This window comes from Bombus pascuorum, chromosome 2 (genome assembly GCF_905332965.1).
Source record: "Bombus pascuorum chromosome 2, iyBomPasc1.1, whole genome shotgun sequence".
Lineage (NCBI taxonomy): Eukaryota > Metazoa > Arthropoda > Insecta > Hymenoptera > Apidae > Bombus > Bombus pascuorum.
In genome coordinates this window covers 2,049,218-2,067,493 of record NC_083489.1, presented here as the reverse complement: position 1 = coordinate 2,067,493, position 18,276 = coordinate 2,049,218, and the positions used below count along the sequence as shown (strand labels likewise).

The 18,276-nt window shown below is 29.1% G+C and overlaps 2 protein-coding genes across 8 annotated transcripts; one reads left to right on the top strand and one right to left on the bottom strand.

Moving 5' to 3' along the window:
• Window positions 1-942: 942 nt before the first annotated feature.
• Window positions 943-2,532, bottom strand: LOC132916318 (ras-related protein Rab-21). Its single transcript, XM_060976222.1, has 4 exons — window positions 2,229-2,532; window positions 1,884-2,051; window positions 1,701-1,819; window positions 943-1,629 (listed from the first exon to the last, which is right to left on the bottom strand). The coding sequence occupies exons 1-4, from the start codon at window positions 2,367-2,369 to the stop codon at window positions 1,389-1,391; spliced, it is 669 nt and encodes a 222-aa protein (XP_060832205.1). The 5' UTR covers window positions 2,370-2,532; the 3' UTR covers window positions 943-1,388.
• A 1,183-nt stretch (window positions 2,533-3,715) lies between these two features.
• Window positions 3,716-17,248, top strand: LOC132916310 (SIN3-HDAC complex-associated factor). Of its 7 annotated transcripts, none has more exons than XM_060976199.1 (8): window positions 3,735-3,801; window positions 8,577-8,883; window positions 8,969-9,096; window positions 9,179-9,274; window positions 9,383-9,536; window positions 9,638-9,815; window positions 9,905-10,070; window positions 10,227-17,248. In XM_060976199.1, the coding sequence occupies exons 4-8, from the start codon at window positions 9,201-9,203 to the stop codon at window positions 10,846-10,848; spliced, it is 1,194 nt and encodes a 397-aa protein (XP_060832182.1). In that variant the 5' UTR covers window positions 3,735-3,801; window positions 8,577-8,883; window positions 8,969-9,096; window positions 9,179-9,200; the 3' UTR covers window positions 10,849-17,248. The 7 variants fall into 7 exon arrangements, with proteins under 7 accessions (XP_060832179.1, XP_060832178.1, XP_060832182.1 ...); XM_060976198.1 differs by having other exon boundaries at window positions 9,176-9,274; XM_060976200.1 differs by lacking the exon at window positions 3,735-3,801 and adding an exon at window positions 3,832-3,902 and having other exon boundaries at window positions 9,176-9,274.
• The last annotated feature ends 1,028 nt before the right edge of the window (window positions 17,249-18,276 follow it).

The following is an 18,276-nucleotide window of genomic DNA, read 5'->3' as shown; positions in this document are numbered from 1 at the left end:
ATCTTTCGGTGCATTGTTAAAATCATATTTAAATTAAATTTAAAGTAACAATAAAATTTCTTATTTTTCAGTAAATAAGCATTAAGTTACTGATGTGATTAGAACGTGTTTATGTAATACTTGGTCTGTAACTTTCATACGAAGAAAAACTATAACAAGTTCAAAAAGCAAGAGAATAACTTACATGAATTTCTGCTAATTTAAAATAGTAACAAATGATTGAAATTAATATTCGTTATTACGGTAATTTAACAATTAGACTAAAATCATTGTCAGGGTATCATGTAATATAATGTTTAGCATTACTGTCTGTTATCATTTGAAAGATGAAAGACTTACAGTAATCTTTCTACTGTCATATATATATATATATCTTTGTACATTTTCTTAAATAGTCCTGCCATTATGGGTTTCTGGGATAAAATAGGGGCTCATCGCCTAATATGTTCTCTGTTATGGAAAAAGACTAACCCAGACCTATATAGAACTGACACAATTCAATTACATTCCTTGTTATTAATAGAATGAAGATATATTGTATTAAAATATATAATTATTTATATAAAAATATTAGGATATGTCATAATTTGTATATTACATAATGTATAATTTTCTAATCATTCTTTCTAATGTTTTAAATTTCTTTCTTATTTACGAATATAAGTAGTCCATTCATATATTTACATCTATATATTTACACTTAGTTATTTAAAATTGTTATGAAGAAATGAATCATTTAACGAATTAACGATTATGTTGCTATTATAGATCGATTTGTGGATGTTTATAATCCATGTATGTACCTGTGATAGAATAGAATATTGTACTTTAGACTCACAAATACTGTGCATGTAATTAGTAAATTCTTTACTTTGTAACTAATTACAACTTAATCTGAATTACAAATTACAAAACATTCCCAAGAAATAACATCGTATTAAATACGTGTATATGTTAATTAACTTTTTATTAAAACATAATAGTATTTAAATATATATACATTTATATGACAGAAATACATACATCTAATAATTGTAATAAATCTTCTAGCTATATGATATATGTGGATAACAAGATATTTGGTTCATGAGTCAACTGAGGCTCTATCAATGTAATTGAATATCGAAATACATAAAAAATCAACTCCCAAAATATAATCAATATTTCTTACCTTACACTCAGTTAAATTACTTAGGCTTAGTAGTTTATATCTATTTTATTTTTTGTTCCTTAAAAAATAAAATATTAAAAATTTTGTGGTATATATATGTGTGGTTTATCAATATGTGTATGTACATATACATACATGCATGTATATCTACATACACACACTTTTATATATAAGACTTGTTCAAAATTAGAACCAATTGTAATACAGATATTTAGAATTAAGATGCGTGCGAAGAACCACTACAACAGGAACTCTTAGTTCGTTCAGTTTCTTCAGCTTCATCTTCAACTACAACAACATTGCGACGTGTACTACTTGTTCTTGTTAATGTAGACTTTTGTTCCATCAGATCTGCATGTTCTATCATGCGCAGCGTTAATTGAAAAAACATTTCTTCAATATTTTCACTTAGTTTGGCAGAAATATGAAAGTGCATAGCTCCAGTTTTATTAGCAAACCTAATAATCAAATTTTACATTAAAACAAATTTGGAAAGGAAGAAAAAATAAGAAATTAAAAAAAAACTTACTCTTCTGCTTCTTCGGTACAAACACGTCTATCCTTTTCAAGATCTATTTTATTTCCGGCAATTGCTAAACAGATTCCACTGCCTAACATTTTCCTAAGCTCTGTAACCCAATTTATTACCTGTGAAATGAACGTTAATATAGGTTATAAGAAAGTAAAATAATATTTTTCTTTAAATCTTTACCCTCTGAAATGTATCGTAATCAGTAACATCGTAAACTATAATGGCACCATTTGACATTCTGTAATAAATTGGCCCCAATGCATGAAATTTTTCTTGACCAGCTGTATCCCATATCGCCAGGTTTACTTTTTTTCCGTGTACAGTCAACTTTTTATTTAAAAAAGAAGCCTGAAAGTATAAAAGTTCAGAATATTTCAATATTTATCACGACTGATAATTTTCCAACCATGAGAACATTACATTATTATATTATTTGTACATAAACAAAAAAAAAAGAAAAAAATTTAAATTCCAAATGTAGATTAAAGTTCGAAATAACGATACGGAACATTAACCACTTTTTACCTGTAATGTACTGATATGTCTATCGTTAAATTTGTTTTCAACGTATCGTAATGCAACAGAGGTTTTTCCGACACATCCTTCGCCGAGTAACACGACTTTGAAATTATAACCATTACCAGTACTACTAATTGGAGTGGCCATAATTTACATGTAACTAATATATACACTTAGAAAACAATATGACAGTCGTAATTGCGCAGAATAATCGTTGATAGAACAATTTAAAGAGTGTATTGACGACTGACGATCATAACGATGTGATATCCACGGGTGGGGCCCCTCATGCGGCTTTGTCCCCCTCTACGCTAATTCTCTAAGCAGTGGGGCAGCTTACGCTTCTCCTTCTATACATTTCGCAGTCACATATTTTCTCAATTCATACTCAATTCATGTACATGAAATGAACTATATCTGCATTCTTACAATATTTCCATTAAATAAGAGCAATCATAAATAATCATTTTATTTTACTGTTTTGAAAATAATAGAAAAATTCTATATTAATTTCTCCATATTAGGAGCACGAAACGAAGCTCGTGCGGATCCACACTGGACTCATACAACATAACAAGCGTCTTGGTTTCCTTGACGACAAAAACAAAGTGGGGGAAATGCATCTTATTCATATCATAGGCTTCTTATTAAAGTTTGAATAACAGCGATTTAGGATTGCCATGAACTTGTGGTAGCAATGATAGTAGTATCTCTACTAAATAACATGAAAATAAAAATAATTAGCTATTTTCATTTAAATAACTATTTACCAATTAAATAATGCAAGCATCTATTATTGCTTCTAATGTATCGCCGGTAGATGGCAAATTATAAGTATTTATTAAGTCATGTTTCATGTCTCGAAGTTCAAAACATTATTCTGATATTATTGGACTTCTACTATGGATGTCTTACAAGTCGAAGAATTATAAATAATTCATATTCAATAATTTCAACGTTACTCGAAAAAGGAAAAATTCTACATGCTGAACGTTGATAAAGTTTATCTTTGGTTTATAAAATTAAAAAAGATTTATGTTACGTATAATTTCTTTTTCATCATGTTCGTTATCTACAAAGATGGCGCTAATATCACTGTTACTAAGCTACCGCAATTTTATTCAAATTATTCTGACAAAACACATTTTCCTACATGTATCGTCAAATTTGTCGTTTATATATAAACTTTCGTGCTAAAATTTAGCTAAAATAATTGATCAAATTCTATTTGTATCTTAAAAAACCGTAATTTTTACTGTTCTAGAACCCTGGTGGTACTTTATCGAACTGATCTCCGACAAAAATCAAATCCTTCACCGGAAATCAAATTTATACAAGTAAGAACAAGTTTAAAATTTAAGTTCCGTACATTATCAGTATACGTCAAATATAATATATAACAAATTTTTTTATAAAAAATATATCAACTAGACGTAAATAACGAGCAACGACAACGTAAAAATTACAATTTCTTATTTGGTGCATATGGACGCTCGTCTGATTAGGACATGCAACAGACCCAGCGCCGTGAGCCTGCGCAAAGGAGCTCTCAAATCTGGCCGTCACCTGTATTGAAAAGGTAAGTACTCTACTGTCATTAATCTCAACATCTTAATATGAATTTCGCGAACACGTGTGAAAAGAATACGACGTATTGATAACGCGACATATTGTCAGCAGGTTTGTGGATTGTCATACGAAATTACTCATGCGTTTATGATAAATATGTTCGGAGATGTCAGCGTCTTCGGCTCCGGGCTCTGAATCTGCCAGGCTGCTGTATCATCATCGATACATTTGACATTTATTTTTCATTCTCGTCTCTTTATCTCTTATTCTTTTAATCCGTCTTTGATACACGTTATTACAATCGTTGAAATTTCAGTGGTTTATGTCAAGTGTAACGAGAAACTTTCACCAGATCGTAGGTACCGTGTACCTTCATGGATTTTTCGTTGTCGGCACTCGTCATTCCATTGACAGGACAGTGAATAACGTGCAGAAAGTACCGTTCGTATAACTTCTTGGAAATCTACCGGTTGTTACGTGTTATTCATCTTTCAGACCAACAACGATTCCCGCGTTTTACCTGCGCGGTATTCCACTTGGCAAGTAGACTTGTTTGTTTGTGCGTGCTGTATCATCTGTCATGGCGTACCCGCTTGTGGCGGGTATCATATCATTGACTTTTCCAATTGTTGTAAGCTCAAGATATATGTCAGTTGCTATCGTCGCATACGTTACTCGAGAGGAGTCGTTCAAATAATTTTTGAGAGACTGATCGAAGAGAATATCATATTTATCTAATATTTCGAATAAACATACTGTGTATTCGTTAGGACGGGGTTGGTTAGAACGGTGGGAAGGGAAGGAATCGACGATGGCGGCGGACTGTACCGTGCCACGCGCCATGTCGGTCTCTTGCTCGCGCACGTCCTTCGTTCAGTGCACTACGTTTGTCTGAAGATTTCTTTTTTTGTCTTTGTGAAAATGGCACACGATCTGTCACAATTGAACTTCAGTAGGGATTCACATACTTGTAAAAGAATCCTCGTAGCTCTATCCTTAACGTTATATATGCTTTGAAAATTGATCAGTCTTTTTACCTCCGACAAAATAAAAAAAAAAAAATTGAGTCGAGACATTTTTAGACGGAATCGCGGTCTTTGAGTTTATGCACTGTTATACCAGTGCATGCTAAGTATCTTCTCTTCTTATGAAAACTTCTATCAATATAACTATCTTGATCTTCTTTTTGGTTTATTTCATTTTACAATATTAATATTAAGCTTTGTATAATATTGAAAAGGTGCTTTCAATCCGAAAAATTAATTTTGTAAAAGTATTCGACAATAGTGTTGAATTAGGGATAATTTCGTTCTACGTTAGTATCAAAATTATAATCGTTTACATAAGTATAACAATGAGATTTTTACCATTTATTTATGGAATGATTTGCATTATCGTATTTACATTTTTATTTATTATGTATAATGATTGTTCTTTGAAAGCTGCTATTCATATGGATACAACATTTTTGTAATTATCAAATTTAAAGCTATTATTCTCTCGTAAATATTGTCAATTTATCATACATCATGCAGCATGTTTTATCACTTATGATTAAAAATATTTACAAATGTCAATCAATTATTAATATTTGATAGCCGAAGGGTTTAAAATTATGTTTCAAAAATAATCGAATATCGAAAGATAGTAACAATTTGATTATAATTTTCAAATGCTAAGGTAGAGAAATATGTCTCCATGTTTTTATTCTGACCAAAATACCGGAACCTGTTTTATCATAATGTAGGTCATCTCGATCAAATACTTGCGACATCGTTAAACATCGTTTCAACGAAATCGAAGTTTCTCAGACTGCAGTTATTTGTATTATTGATTACGATTTAAATCATTCTTCTGCCATTGTACGTATAGAGAAAATGCATCTATGCTTATTTCTGCGAGAACGTATATACATAATTTGGTGACATGTATTTACATCGAGGGCTGGTACCTTCCTCTATTTTTAAAACCGTAGACAACTGTAAAAGTGAGAACGAAAGTTGAACTACTGAGAGTTAGCATGTCAGGGCCACGTTATTCGGATATCGTGCACTTTTTATCTTTGATTCATTCGCCCGTTCAAAAACGTTTGGTGCCATATTTGTAACAAGATTACAATTATATTCATAATTGTAAACGTAATTCATATAACGGCTATCTGATATATAATATTTATATACGTCGTAATTAATACATGTAGCTAATGGTTAATAACAATATATAGAAAATGCAAAAACTATCTCATTAATATGTTCAAAATCTACTATTTTGTTTTTTATCATATTTTTTTACAAAAAAATAAAAAATTGATTAATATGATTCAATTAACATATGATAACGTAATATGATCATACAATATGTAATATATATATGTAATATGTAAAATGTGGAAAAAGTATCTCATTAGTATACTCACAATTTATTTTTCTATTTTTTATCATACAAGTATTTTACTACAAGAAATAGAGAATTGATTAATATGGTTAATTATATACAGTAAATATCTCACACAATACAGTTGAATAGTTCGATCATAGATGTCGCGAATTTGTTATTGGTTTTTATGATAGGAGGCGGTCTTGACATTCGGTTTGTAAACAAATACAAGTGAAATATAGGTAATGTTTAATATGCGTGCAGCCAGGTCAGAGATCCGAGTCGTATCGGGATGAAGAGGCAACCGATCAACAAACCACGTGGCAACATCGCTATACCCTCCTCTTTTTTCCCCTTTCCTGTTGCTTGATGTCCCTTACATCGTCTCCCACTATAATCATCGACTGCATCGAGGCGAAAGCACATTTACATTTTTTTGCGTACAGTACGTTGCAACATTCTTGCTTTGAGGTTTCAACTACCGATGGCGCCACTCCCAGAATCAGTAAAAAATACATACATGTGTTGTATATTGAAAGAAAACTAAGAAAGATTTATAAGTTCATATTCAGGATCGTAGATAATACATCACGGGGGTTCTCCGTCATGTTTTATGTTTTTAGATTGAATTTTATTCCATATCTTAATTTCTCCATTATGTTAACCTACTAAAGACTACATTAACGCAACGTTATATTTGTAATTTCTTTTTAATCGATTCACATTATTATCATTATTGAATACATATGTTGTGAGTATTGTGGTTAAGAAAAGAAATTCCAAGAATTTACTCGATATTCTATCTAAATTTTACAACTTTATTAAGTTTGAAAAAATGGAGTATTTTGTAACATTATGATAATTCTTTCTTTTCTTTAAATTACAACATTTCTTTTCGTGTCTTCTATTTATAACGAACTTTTACAATATCTATTATTCTAATACATCTTTGGTACTTTGGCAGAACAGTATTTTACCTTATTTACATTTTTTTCTAATAATACATTTATGCACACATTTACACATTATTTTATTGCTTGGTGCTTAATGGTTTAATCAGAATTGTTTAAGCTTAATTTTTATGAAATTTTTATATATTTATCCGAATGAAATTATTCTAATTTTATGATTTTAACATGTTTTAACATGTATAGAAAGAATTTTATGCTTATGCAGAGAGGATATATTTTTATAGATTATAATAGTAGGATATCGTCCATTGGATGGAATCCAAAAGTGCATACATTATCAACGATACCTCAGTTCGAATTATTGAACATTTTGTTACGCTCCTGAACAATATCATCCTTGAGAAAAACAAGGACGGATGGGTAACGTACAGAGCAAATTCGGCATATCGAAGGAAAACTGGTTTGCCTTCACGTAGTACTTATTACGATACTTGTCGAATGAATGCTAGTTTGTGAAATGTGAACGCATTTCTAAGTACGTAATAAAGTTGCCGAAATAAAGTACACCCCTCTAGATTGTAAAATTTTATTGAATGTGTTACCTGTGATGCGCCACACATGACTGACCTGCTTTTGAGATTGAATTAAGACAAAAGCCATATGGCATACAATGTGAATGAACAGATGCAATAAAATATTCTGTAATCAAAAGATTCGAGAAGAGATATTTACGAAAACCAAATCATGTTGATGAAGGTTTTGATATTTTCCATTATACATGTTCAATATACATACAGTAAATAATAAAAGAAACAATATTTATATACATTCTTAAATATCATGATAAGGTAGAAGCATTTCAAGAGTTTGTAGGGAAAACAAAAAATAATATTTTGAGACATTCTATGTTCATCATATTTACACATTATTTTGTTGTGGTTTCGCGGTTCCTATTTTTAGATACCAGTTTTACCGATATACCATAATTTTCTCTATTTCTTTTGTTTTCCTCCCAAAGTGATCAATCTTGACTGAATAGTCACAAAATGATAATCTTAACTATTATATCTTTTTATAAATTTTATATTAATTTTATAATATCTTTTTATAAATGTAAAGCATATTTCTGTTTAGAATAATTTAGAAGTTTTAATGTCTATAATAATAGATAAAATTATGTATAATAGTTAAATGAAATTATATTTTCTTCATTAATCTCTCTTAAAATGATACAAATCTTAACGCTCCAGCGATTCTATAATTAGTTTAATAATGATGGATATTAGTATAACGAAAAGTAATAATTTCATGGGAAGAAGATATACATTTGTGCTCTAATACATCGTACCCTTGATTCAGCACATTTTATCAATAACGTTTAACATAGTTATTAACAATAATGTAGTATAATATGAAACTAGTGACTTTGGTGATTCTATATAGAAAAAAAGTGTTTGTAAAGTGTCGATTTCCTTTAGCACGTTGTTTTTCTTTGCAGTTTTATCGTGTATAATATAAAGTGGGGATTCGTGAGATTATGGACGCCCCCTAGTAGCATGCGTGCGTCAGAGAACGTAGCGTCTTGCACGTATACACTGTCAAGCCGAAATCGCGGTGTTAGTTACAGACTGGCAACAAATCGATGTAAACAAGTATAATAAAGATGGTGACGATCAGTGGTTTTTTCTTCGTGACAAATTATCGCGAATGAACTTTTTACATGATTTTTACATACTGTACGGACAGAAACGGAGCTAATTTTGATCTACTGTCACGATCATCGAAACATGCTGTTTTCAGTAAAGGTACATTATTTTCAGGACGCGTTTAAACGTACGGTTCACGATTATGTTATACATGTATGTTCCTATATGCAATTCTTCTTTGTAGGTAATTACTTACAATAATAAACATAAACCGATAATAAATTGTGAAAAAATATATTGGAATGAATTTGGTTGGGATAAACTTTTATTGGTTTTTTATGAATTTGTTATCATGTGATATGCTTTCTTTATGTAAGATTCTACAAGATTTTAATCTGATTGATTATATGTTGATTTAAAAAATGTTATTTAATGTTTCAACTTTTTTCAGAAGCAGTTTGAAAATAACGTGCAAAATGTTTAGTTTTCATAAGCCAAAAGTGTATCGATCTAGTACTGGATGCTGCATTTGCAAAGCCAAATCCAGCAGGTAAGCAACATAACATAATTTTAATAAATACAGTCTTATATATAATGTATTGTTTTACAAATTAAATTATCGTAATAACAATCTAACATTTTTTTGTTTTATTTACAGCTCAAGGTTTACAGATAGTAAAAAATATGAAGATGACTTTATGGAATGCTTTCAACTTGAGGAAAGAAGAACTGGAGAAATTTGTAATGCATGTGTACTTTTAGTGAAAAGGTGGAAAAAATTACCCGCAGGAAGCAATCGTAATTGGAGACATGTAAGTTTTAATAAATATCAATTGCATTAGTTGACTATACACATTTATTCTCACACAAATTAAATACGATTATATACAGATCAATTTTTTGTACTTTACAGGTTGTAGATGCACGTGCAGGACCTGGTATCAAATCGTTGACAAAATTTAAATCAAAAAATAAAAAGAAAATGAAAGATATACCAGAGAAGTTTGAAAAGATCATGAAAAAGAAACACATGTATTTGAAAGCAGACAGAGATCGAGAACAAAGCCCAGCAATGAGTGATGATTTAACAGGTTGGTGTTTAACAAGTTTGTATTTTATTGTAAATAAGATGTTTTAAAACTATAATTTTACGATTATTTTTTGCTTTGTTCTTTTTTAGAAGATTATTTGAATGGAGATGGTAGTAAAGGTTCAAGTCGAGTTGGTAGTCCTATAGATAGTGATGATATTCCAGTAACTGAAAAACAATTAGATATCCAAGATGATGCAGAATCAAAGGATGATATAACTGTCAATGGTTTTATTGATTTAACATATTTCAAAAGGTTAGTCTTTCATTATTAAAGAGTTAAAAAGTTTTTAATAATTTATAAACAGAACTTGATAGATTTTTTTTTTGGTATTTGAAATATGTATACTTTTTTATTTATTAAGTTCTAAAAAAGCTCTTCATAAAAGATGATACAACTATATTATTTTAGGGAAATCATTTGCTGTGGAACAATATTCAAAGGTCCATATGGAGAAGTAATAGTGGATCCTTCATTGATAAAGCCTTGTATTGGTTGTATAGCTAGACAACAACGACAACAACAAGCGAAATCATTAAGTTGCAGTCCTGTACATAGTTCTGCATCTGCCAGTCCTGTTCACAGTTCTGCGTCTGCTAGTCCTGCTCATAGCGTAGAGTCTGGTACAGAGGCAACAGTCTCTAAGCAAACAAGCAAAACGTTTAGTGACTCATCGTCTGATTCCGGCTACGATGAATCTTCCAACCAAGGAGTTGGTGAGAGTAAAATTACCAAAATTATTCAGAATGCAAGTGCTACTGTAAAACCAGCAGTTAAAATACAACCATTGAAAAGTGTTCAACTAAAAGCTATACCAGTATCGGAAGCTGTCAGGTTAAAAACAGATGTGCCAATTAAGTTGGTACCTATAAAACAAATCGATCAATTATCTTGTAAGCCATTGTCTTTAGTTTCTTCTGCTAATGTTACTTTAAGCAGTAGTACTTCACACTCCATCGTTACCGTCCCAAGTAATCCACTTGTCGATTTTGCCATGCACGCAGCCTCCTCCAGGCAATCAGTCTCTAATTAATGTCAGTCTCTTATAGAATTTTAATTTATTTTTTTCTTATATAGTTAGATATATGCTACGATGGAAAATTGTGTGTTATGTATGCTATTATTACCATCCCAGGTTACAAAGGCTCTGGATAAGATTGTTTAAGTTTTATCATATCGAGCACAAAGAGTTTATAATGTTATAAATGGTGACAAAAATGAATTCTTGTAATTAGAATAACTGTTATGATGTACAGTAGATAGATAGTGCTCTTAGGGATGGTTGCGTAGGATTCATGTCCTTGATCGTTGGTTATTAAAAAAAATATATATATAAATATATAATTATATATATGATATTGTCTTTATGGACGTGAATTCTTAAATTGTATTCCACGTCTGTTAGACGATTTTTAAGAATGATAGTTAAAGAAGAGCACAATGTTTCTACTGAATACCGTTTGTAGCATATATAAAATCCTCATAAACTGCCATGCATTAATTGCTAACTCTCCACAAATGACTCGCAAATGTGGAAAGTTATCAATTATTTTATAAGTTTAATAATTAGCTACGTACATCAAAATACTGTGATGACATTGTAATTTAATGTGAGATATAAGATTATTATTCAACAAGTGGCAGTTTATACTATCTTCGTCCTAAGCATTAGTTAATGTACTCTATGGTATACAAGTTTTCTTATCCATAGCTTTTTGTTTTCTGGGTTATCTATCATTGCAATTGTATATGTGAATATTTGTGTAGAAGTTCCAAGATGCCAATCACGTTTCAAACATTTGGGTCCAAAAATTTTAAAAAAGAATTCACTTAGGGTCATGATAGCTACATTGTACCAGATGCATTTGATATGATCCATATAAAGGTCCATGACGTTAAAATTAAGTAATTCAACTTAAAAAACGAATGTGTTCAGGTACTGTGAATCCTGACCCACTAATAGCAATAATATGAAGAGTAACTTTATAATAAAATAAATGAAGTCTGTTGAATAGCATCATATCAATATGATGATATATTTAGGCAGTATTATTAGAGAGAGAGAAATTGAATAAGAATATGGCAATCAGATTGGCAAACTGGACCAGCAAAACTTTGTTATAATATTTCAGGGTGACTGCAGCATTAATATAAAAACAATTGATTAATACCAGAGTAACAACATATGAGTAAGAGTAATGCTAAGTAAGTGAAAACTGTTAGTTCCTAGTTTTCAAAGATGGGCACATAACCGAACAAAGGCACATGAAAGTACCTGTTGAAAACAGATTTCTGTGATTATTGAAACATTTGTTTTCGATTTTTTTTTCTTTTTCTTCTTTCTCCTTTTTTTGATCAATAGATAATCTTATACGCACAATGATTATTCAAATCGAGAATATATATATTTAACCCAGGAGTTATTACGATTTTTTTAGAAACATATTTTATAAGATACATCTAAAATAACATGTAAACTCAATATTACAAAAAAAAAGTAGCAATTCTTCATTTCAAGTTAAAATAATCATGAAACCAAAGATGTGTGAAAGATATGTATTTATTTTATATTTGGGACAGATAACCCGATGAATAATATAAATTTTTATTTGAATATATTAATTGACTATAGAATCAGAATTAAAATTACACATGTGCAATACATAGCAATTGTTTTTATGCATGATACAAAGTTTTTTAATAATCAATTAAATTTTAATAATAATCTACTTCTGGGATAGTAGCAATTTTTATAATATTTCTCTCACACAAGCATTTGGTTTAAAATTTTTAAATGCCGCGTTTTTGCTGCCCATCTGGCTTAAGCTCATTGACAATCGTTATTTAACAAGGAAACGATAACAGTTTTTCATATAAAATCAAACATCGAAACTATGATTTGTATAAGGACAACGTTGATGACTTTGTCCTTTTACAAATTTTAATTGTACATTTCTTTGGACTAGGAGACTTTATGATCTCTTTACTGTGAATATTAATAATTATGTTTTTGTTGTAACTCACACGTTATGATTTATATAATAATTAATATATGTCACAAATAAAGGTTGGATCATAGGTTAATAAATCATATGTAGTTAATAGTATATATTGAATTTTTAAAAAGCAAGAATAAATTTTAGAACTTAAAAGAGCTCATATTACAATTAAGATTTCTATAATATACTCGTTCAACTTATAATATATAATGTTTTAAAGTGATCTTTATAAACTTTCTATGATCCTTCCTTGAAAGAAATACTTGTTTAATTTATTTATTTTGTAAGTTTATTTACTTGCAATATATGCTATTCCTTTTTTCTATATAAATTTATATATATTTTTATACAAATTAATCTCTGCTTTTTATGGAATAAACTTTCTGTAGCACTGCCAGAAAAGAGGGACACAAAGAGGAACATTTGATTCCAGGTCAATCTGCTGGCAATATTCAATGAACTATTTATTTTCAATTAGCTTACATATATATACATATATATAATATATATTAATCTATTATTGAGTTATTTACATCTTAAGAGAAGGAAATTATAAATGGTGCCCATAGATTGATTAAACATTAGGAAAACATTATAAAATAAGCTTACATAAGAAAATTTTGTAACGAATACAAAAATGGTCTCTTGTTTAAAGTAACATAATTACGTGATACATAAAGAATAAAAATAATTGTGTGTTTTTTAGTGAAAATGTGAATGATAAATTAAAACTTCATTCATTACAAAGAGTATATATGATATATCATACAAGCAGCTATTAAAGATAATATTACATTCTATCTGTTTTAAATAGCTGCAGAAAAACATCAAATTATGTTACGTAGCACAGTGATGTTGCATTAAAAATTTTAAAAAGTATTTAATTTCCAATTATTCAGGTGTCTCTTGAAAATAGAACTAAGTGAAAGGAAAAACAATCGAAATTTCTATGCATTGCTATCATGTAATTTGAATTTGATGTCCCTTGGTACAGAGAAATATAGTAATTGAACTATATTTAATATGTTTTGATTTAAAGCATATCTCGAGGAAATTTTTAAACGGTATAGTTTGTGAGATTTATTAGAACGTCTTGTGAATATGTCGCGAGAATTGGAAAATGATGTACTTAAAAATTTTATTCGTCTTCCTAAGCGATTTTTTTTTTTAATTACAAATAATTATAAATTATTGTCTACTATCGAAACTACTGGTAAACTATTCATTCTGATAATTACAAACCCAAAAATTGATGACCATTTTTCTCGAGATTGATTTCTTTATCATTTCAATAAATCTTACAAATCATAGTTATTTTTCAAGAGAACGAAGGCATCACGCAAGTCTCTTTAATGTACATCGCTCGAAATTTATATGTCAATTTTCTTCTGTTGTGCAAAAGTACATAATGTGAAAAGGCTTTTGGAAGAATAAAGGAAAATCAAACCGTGAGAGAAAATTGATATAAATTACTGATTTTTATATGAAGATTTTATTACACATATATACATTCGCATAGTTTGAATACATCGTGTACGTTAACGTTGGAAAATGTACTCAAAACCTGTAACAAAATAAGAAGAAACTATTATGATCTATGATATTGGAAAAAACATGTGATTTTGACAAAAGAACTGCGTGACTTTGGCGGATCGTTATTGTCGAATTGCATTACTTCTTTTCACGATCGTATTTCACAAAAATGTCCCTTGAAAAACAAGAACTGCTAATTGATTAATTGAGCGAGAGGGAGAGAGAGTAAGAGCGCGTGAGCGAGAGAGATACAAAACAATTAAAAAAAATGGTGCAAGTATTTTACTACAGTGACCTGGCAGATTCCGATATTAAAATATTTTGCGATGAGAAACGTAAGAATGATTCTTCCCGAAGAAATATACTGTGCAAGCTTCTTTTCTATATCGATCTTTTGTACAACAGAAATTATTTAGAAAAAGAAAAAAGGGAAAAACAGAGGATCGTAGGCGACACAAAAAATTCTAGAATCAATCTTACGATCCGTACATAAAAATTTGTCTGGTCATTTTCTTTTTCTTTTCTTTTCTTTATTTTTTTCTTTTTTTTTTTTTTACAGTGATTCTTTACGTTCGATAATTTTAAGCAATCTATCGAGGCACGATAATTTATATAGCTGCATTTATTTATGTGCATATGTTAAAAGAAATTATGGTGCGATTCTTAGTCTGAAAATTTTGAGTATTTTTCGTGCATTTTTATTTTTATAAATTACAAGCCGGTGTTTCTCCCTATCTATAGTTTGTTCCTTCTTATTCAATTTCTTTCTTTTTTCCTTGTCCTTATTCGTCTTTTTCTTCTTTTTCCTTTTTTTTTTTTTATTTTTAATTAAATAAGTTTCATGTATAGGTACTGATGTATTGCATTAGACTTCTTTTTGTTTTAAATTCACATACATCGAGAGAGAAAGAGACAGACAGATTAAAAAGGAATGATAATTTTGAAGCATGATATAGCATGGAAAAACATATATAATTGTGATGTACACAAGCTCACGAAAATATTCGAACGATGATATATATATAATTGAAATAGATACAGATCCTACAGAATAGATAATACATACATATTTTGAAATAGAAATCAATGAAATTTATATACATGTTCTCCATACATAATAAATGATTCAATTTCAAAATATCTACTATATTATAGGATCTGTGTCTGGTTCAGTTGTAAATACACCATCATTTGAATACTTTATGTGTCCTGTGTATGTGTTTTATAAGAAGATCGATCTCGCAAGAACGTTTTAGCTGTATGGTGATAATGGTGATGATGATGATGATAATGATAATGAATTGACCATCATGATTGTGCTGCAGCAGAAACAGAGAAAAAAAAACTTTTACATCAATTTATTAAAGATATAACGATTGTGAGACTGATCGATGTATTTAGAAGATAATTTTTATTTACATACAACTATTAGAGATAGGCGAGAATATATTGTACTATTCGTGCATATATTATTAATGAAATTCTAATGATAATAATAAGAAACGATGACTGCCGCAACAAATATATCTCGTTATCGCAATGATTATTATATACATACGGTATGGAACATTTGTACATACATACATATATATATATTAATTTTAGACTAACATGTCCAATTCCAATCATTGTACAATGATCATGGAAGTATTAAATCGTTGGTCGATTATCCCATGGTTTGTTTCCTTTTAAAACACAGCGCGACTAATGGGACGATCGATTATTACGATTGAAAAAAAAGCAAAGTATACCACCTTTCGCTATGTACAACTTTGTAATAAAACGATTTTACTTTTAAGGAATCCATCAGTCATGCAAATTGTAAAATGATAACGATCATACACCATGAAATTGTCATGGTGACAATCTTAACGTAGTCCAACGCACATACAATTATATTTTATCTTGATTGATTCTTCTTTCTTTTCTTTTTTTTGTAGAAAAATTTATAGCTTGAATATAGATTGTATTTATACGTATTGTATATCTTTCTTTATTTCTTTTTTATTTTTTACGATATGTGTCGTCGACGTGACGTTAAAAAGAGCAAAGCAAACTCGACAAATCAACACCAATCGTGAATCAATGAATTTGTATTATATCAATATCATGAAGGAAAAACAAAAATGATATGTACTTCTATTATATATTATATATTATATACATATACATATACACATATAGAAAAGTCTGTGAGATACCAAATTTTGATAGATAAATAAATAATATAAATCGTATATATATATATATAAATATAGAACATACTTAAAAGGGATGCGCTATATATTAAGAAATGTATCTCTTACTTTTATGTTTTTGGTTTATACAGATATACGAAAAAAGAATCTATTATTATTATTATTATTATTATTATTATCATTATTATTATTATTATTATTAGTACTACTACTGCTATTACTACTACTACTACTACTACTACTACTACTACTACTACTACTACTACTATTACTATTATTAATACTACTATTATTTGCGTCTTTACTGTTACGCTGTGATGATTAGTCAGTACGACGTATTTAAACTTTTTTTATAAAATGCATCAGCAAGCTGTTCGAACGAATATAACTGAGAGTTCGCTATTGCGGGGATTCTCAAAAGTAGATCGAACGAGTTAAAGTTCATAAAACGTGATGGAAAATTGAGAACTCGTAAGAGATAGAAGATTAAGATATCGAAGCATTTTGCATTTGAATGTCACAAGTATTTTACTGGACGGTGATCTTAAGAGATTAAATCGAGCAGCTTTTTTAACCCTCCATGAAATGTTTCTATGTAGAATAAGCTTATAGAATTAAAATATATTTGACTGAAAAAATTATGAAGTTCTGTACCTTATCGTACATATTTACAAAAAACAAAAAATAAAAAAAGAAATGAAAATTGTAAAAGTGCAATTAAATCACTGTGGTGAAAAATATATTTCCTTAAGACCAAAAGAGTTCTAGGAAAGAAACAAAAATTGAATATCGAATGAAAGTGCAAAATGCTTACTCAAAATATTATATATGAATCCATATTGATAGTTTTTTGTAGAAATTCTTTGTATTCATGTCTTACTTAATAATAAAAAAAAAAAAAAAAATATAAGAACAAAAATTTCTAATTTGAAGCTAAATACAAAGGAGCAGAAACAAAATTTAATCGAACAAATGCATACGTAAATATTCATGACGTTAGGTACGGTATCCGAAAGTTTGAGAAACCCTGCTCTACGAATTAAGTTCTAAACCATTCTTCTTAAATTTTAAGACATCGTTCTTAAATTATTAATTTTTTATTTTTTATACGAACCAATTAGCAATAATAATGGGATATTTTCATAAATTTCACGTAATTAGAGTGATAAAAAGTAAGTTTTTAAATCACGGAATCAAAGCCAAACAAATGCGTATATGATAGGGCGACTAAAAAACTATACGCGCGCAATAATTAGATTTTATTAGCGTAAAGATCGTTAAATGGCCAAACTTCCCCCGGATATTTCTTTTCCCAATACAAAATAACTGTAAGTGACTGCAATAAGATCTTACAATTTTCCATACGTACCAATAGAGAATATAAGGAGCACATATTATTGTCATTACTCTTAGAGATACTAAATAGTAATGTTTTGTAATTTATATATATCTTTACACGTCTATATATAATACATAAATACGTAAAACTGTACATAGAAATAATGGAAGTTTTTTACGTTATATCTACGATCTGATATATATATATATATATATATATAATATATTTACATGCATCTTATAAAATAATGCTTGTGTACATTGCATACTAAATGAACATTTTTATCTATTGCGTGATAAACAAAATCACGCGAGATATATTATGTACTTATTCCAATTGTTAAATATTGATTAAAATATTATATATAAAATTCATACAACTTTTCATGAATC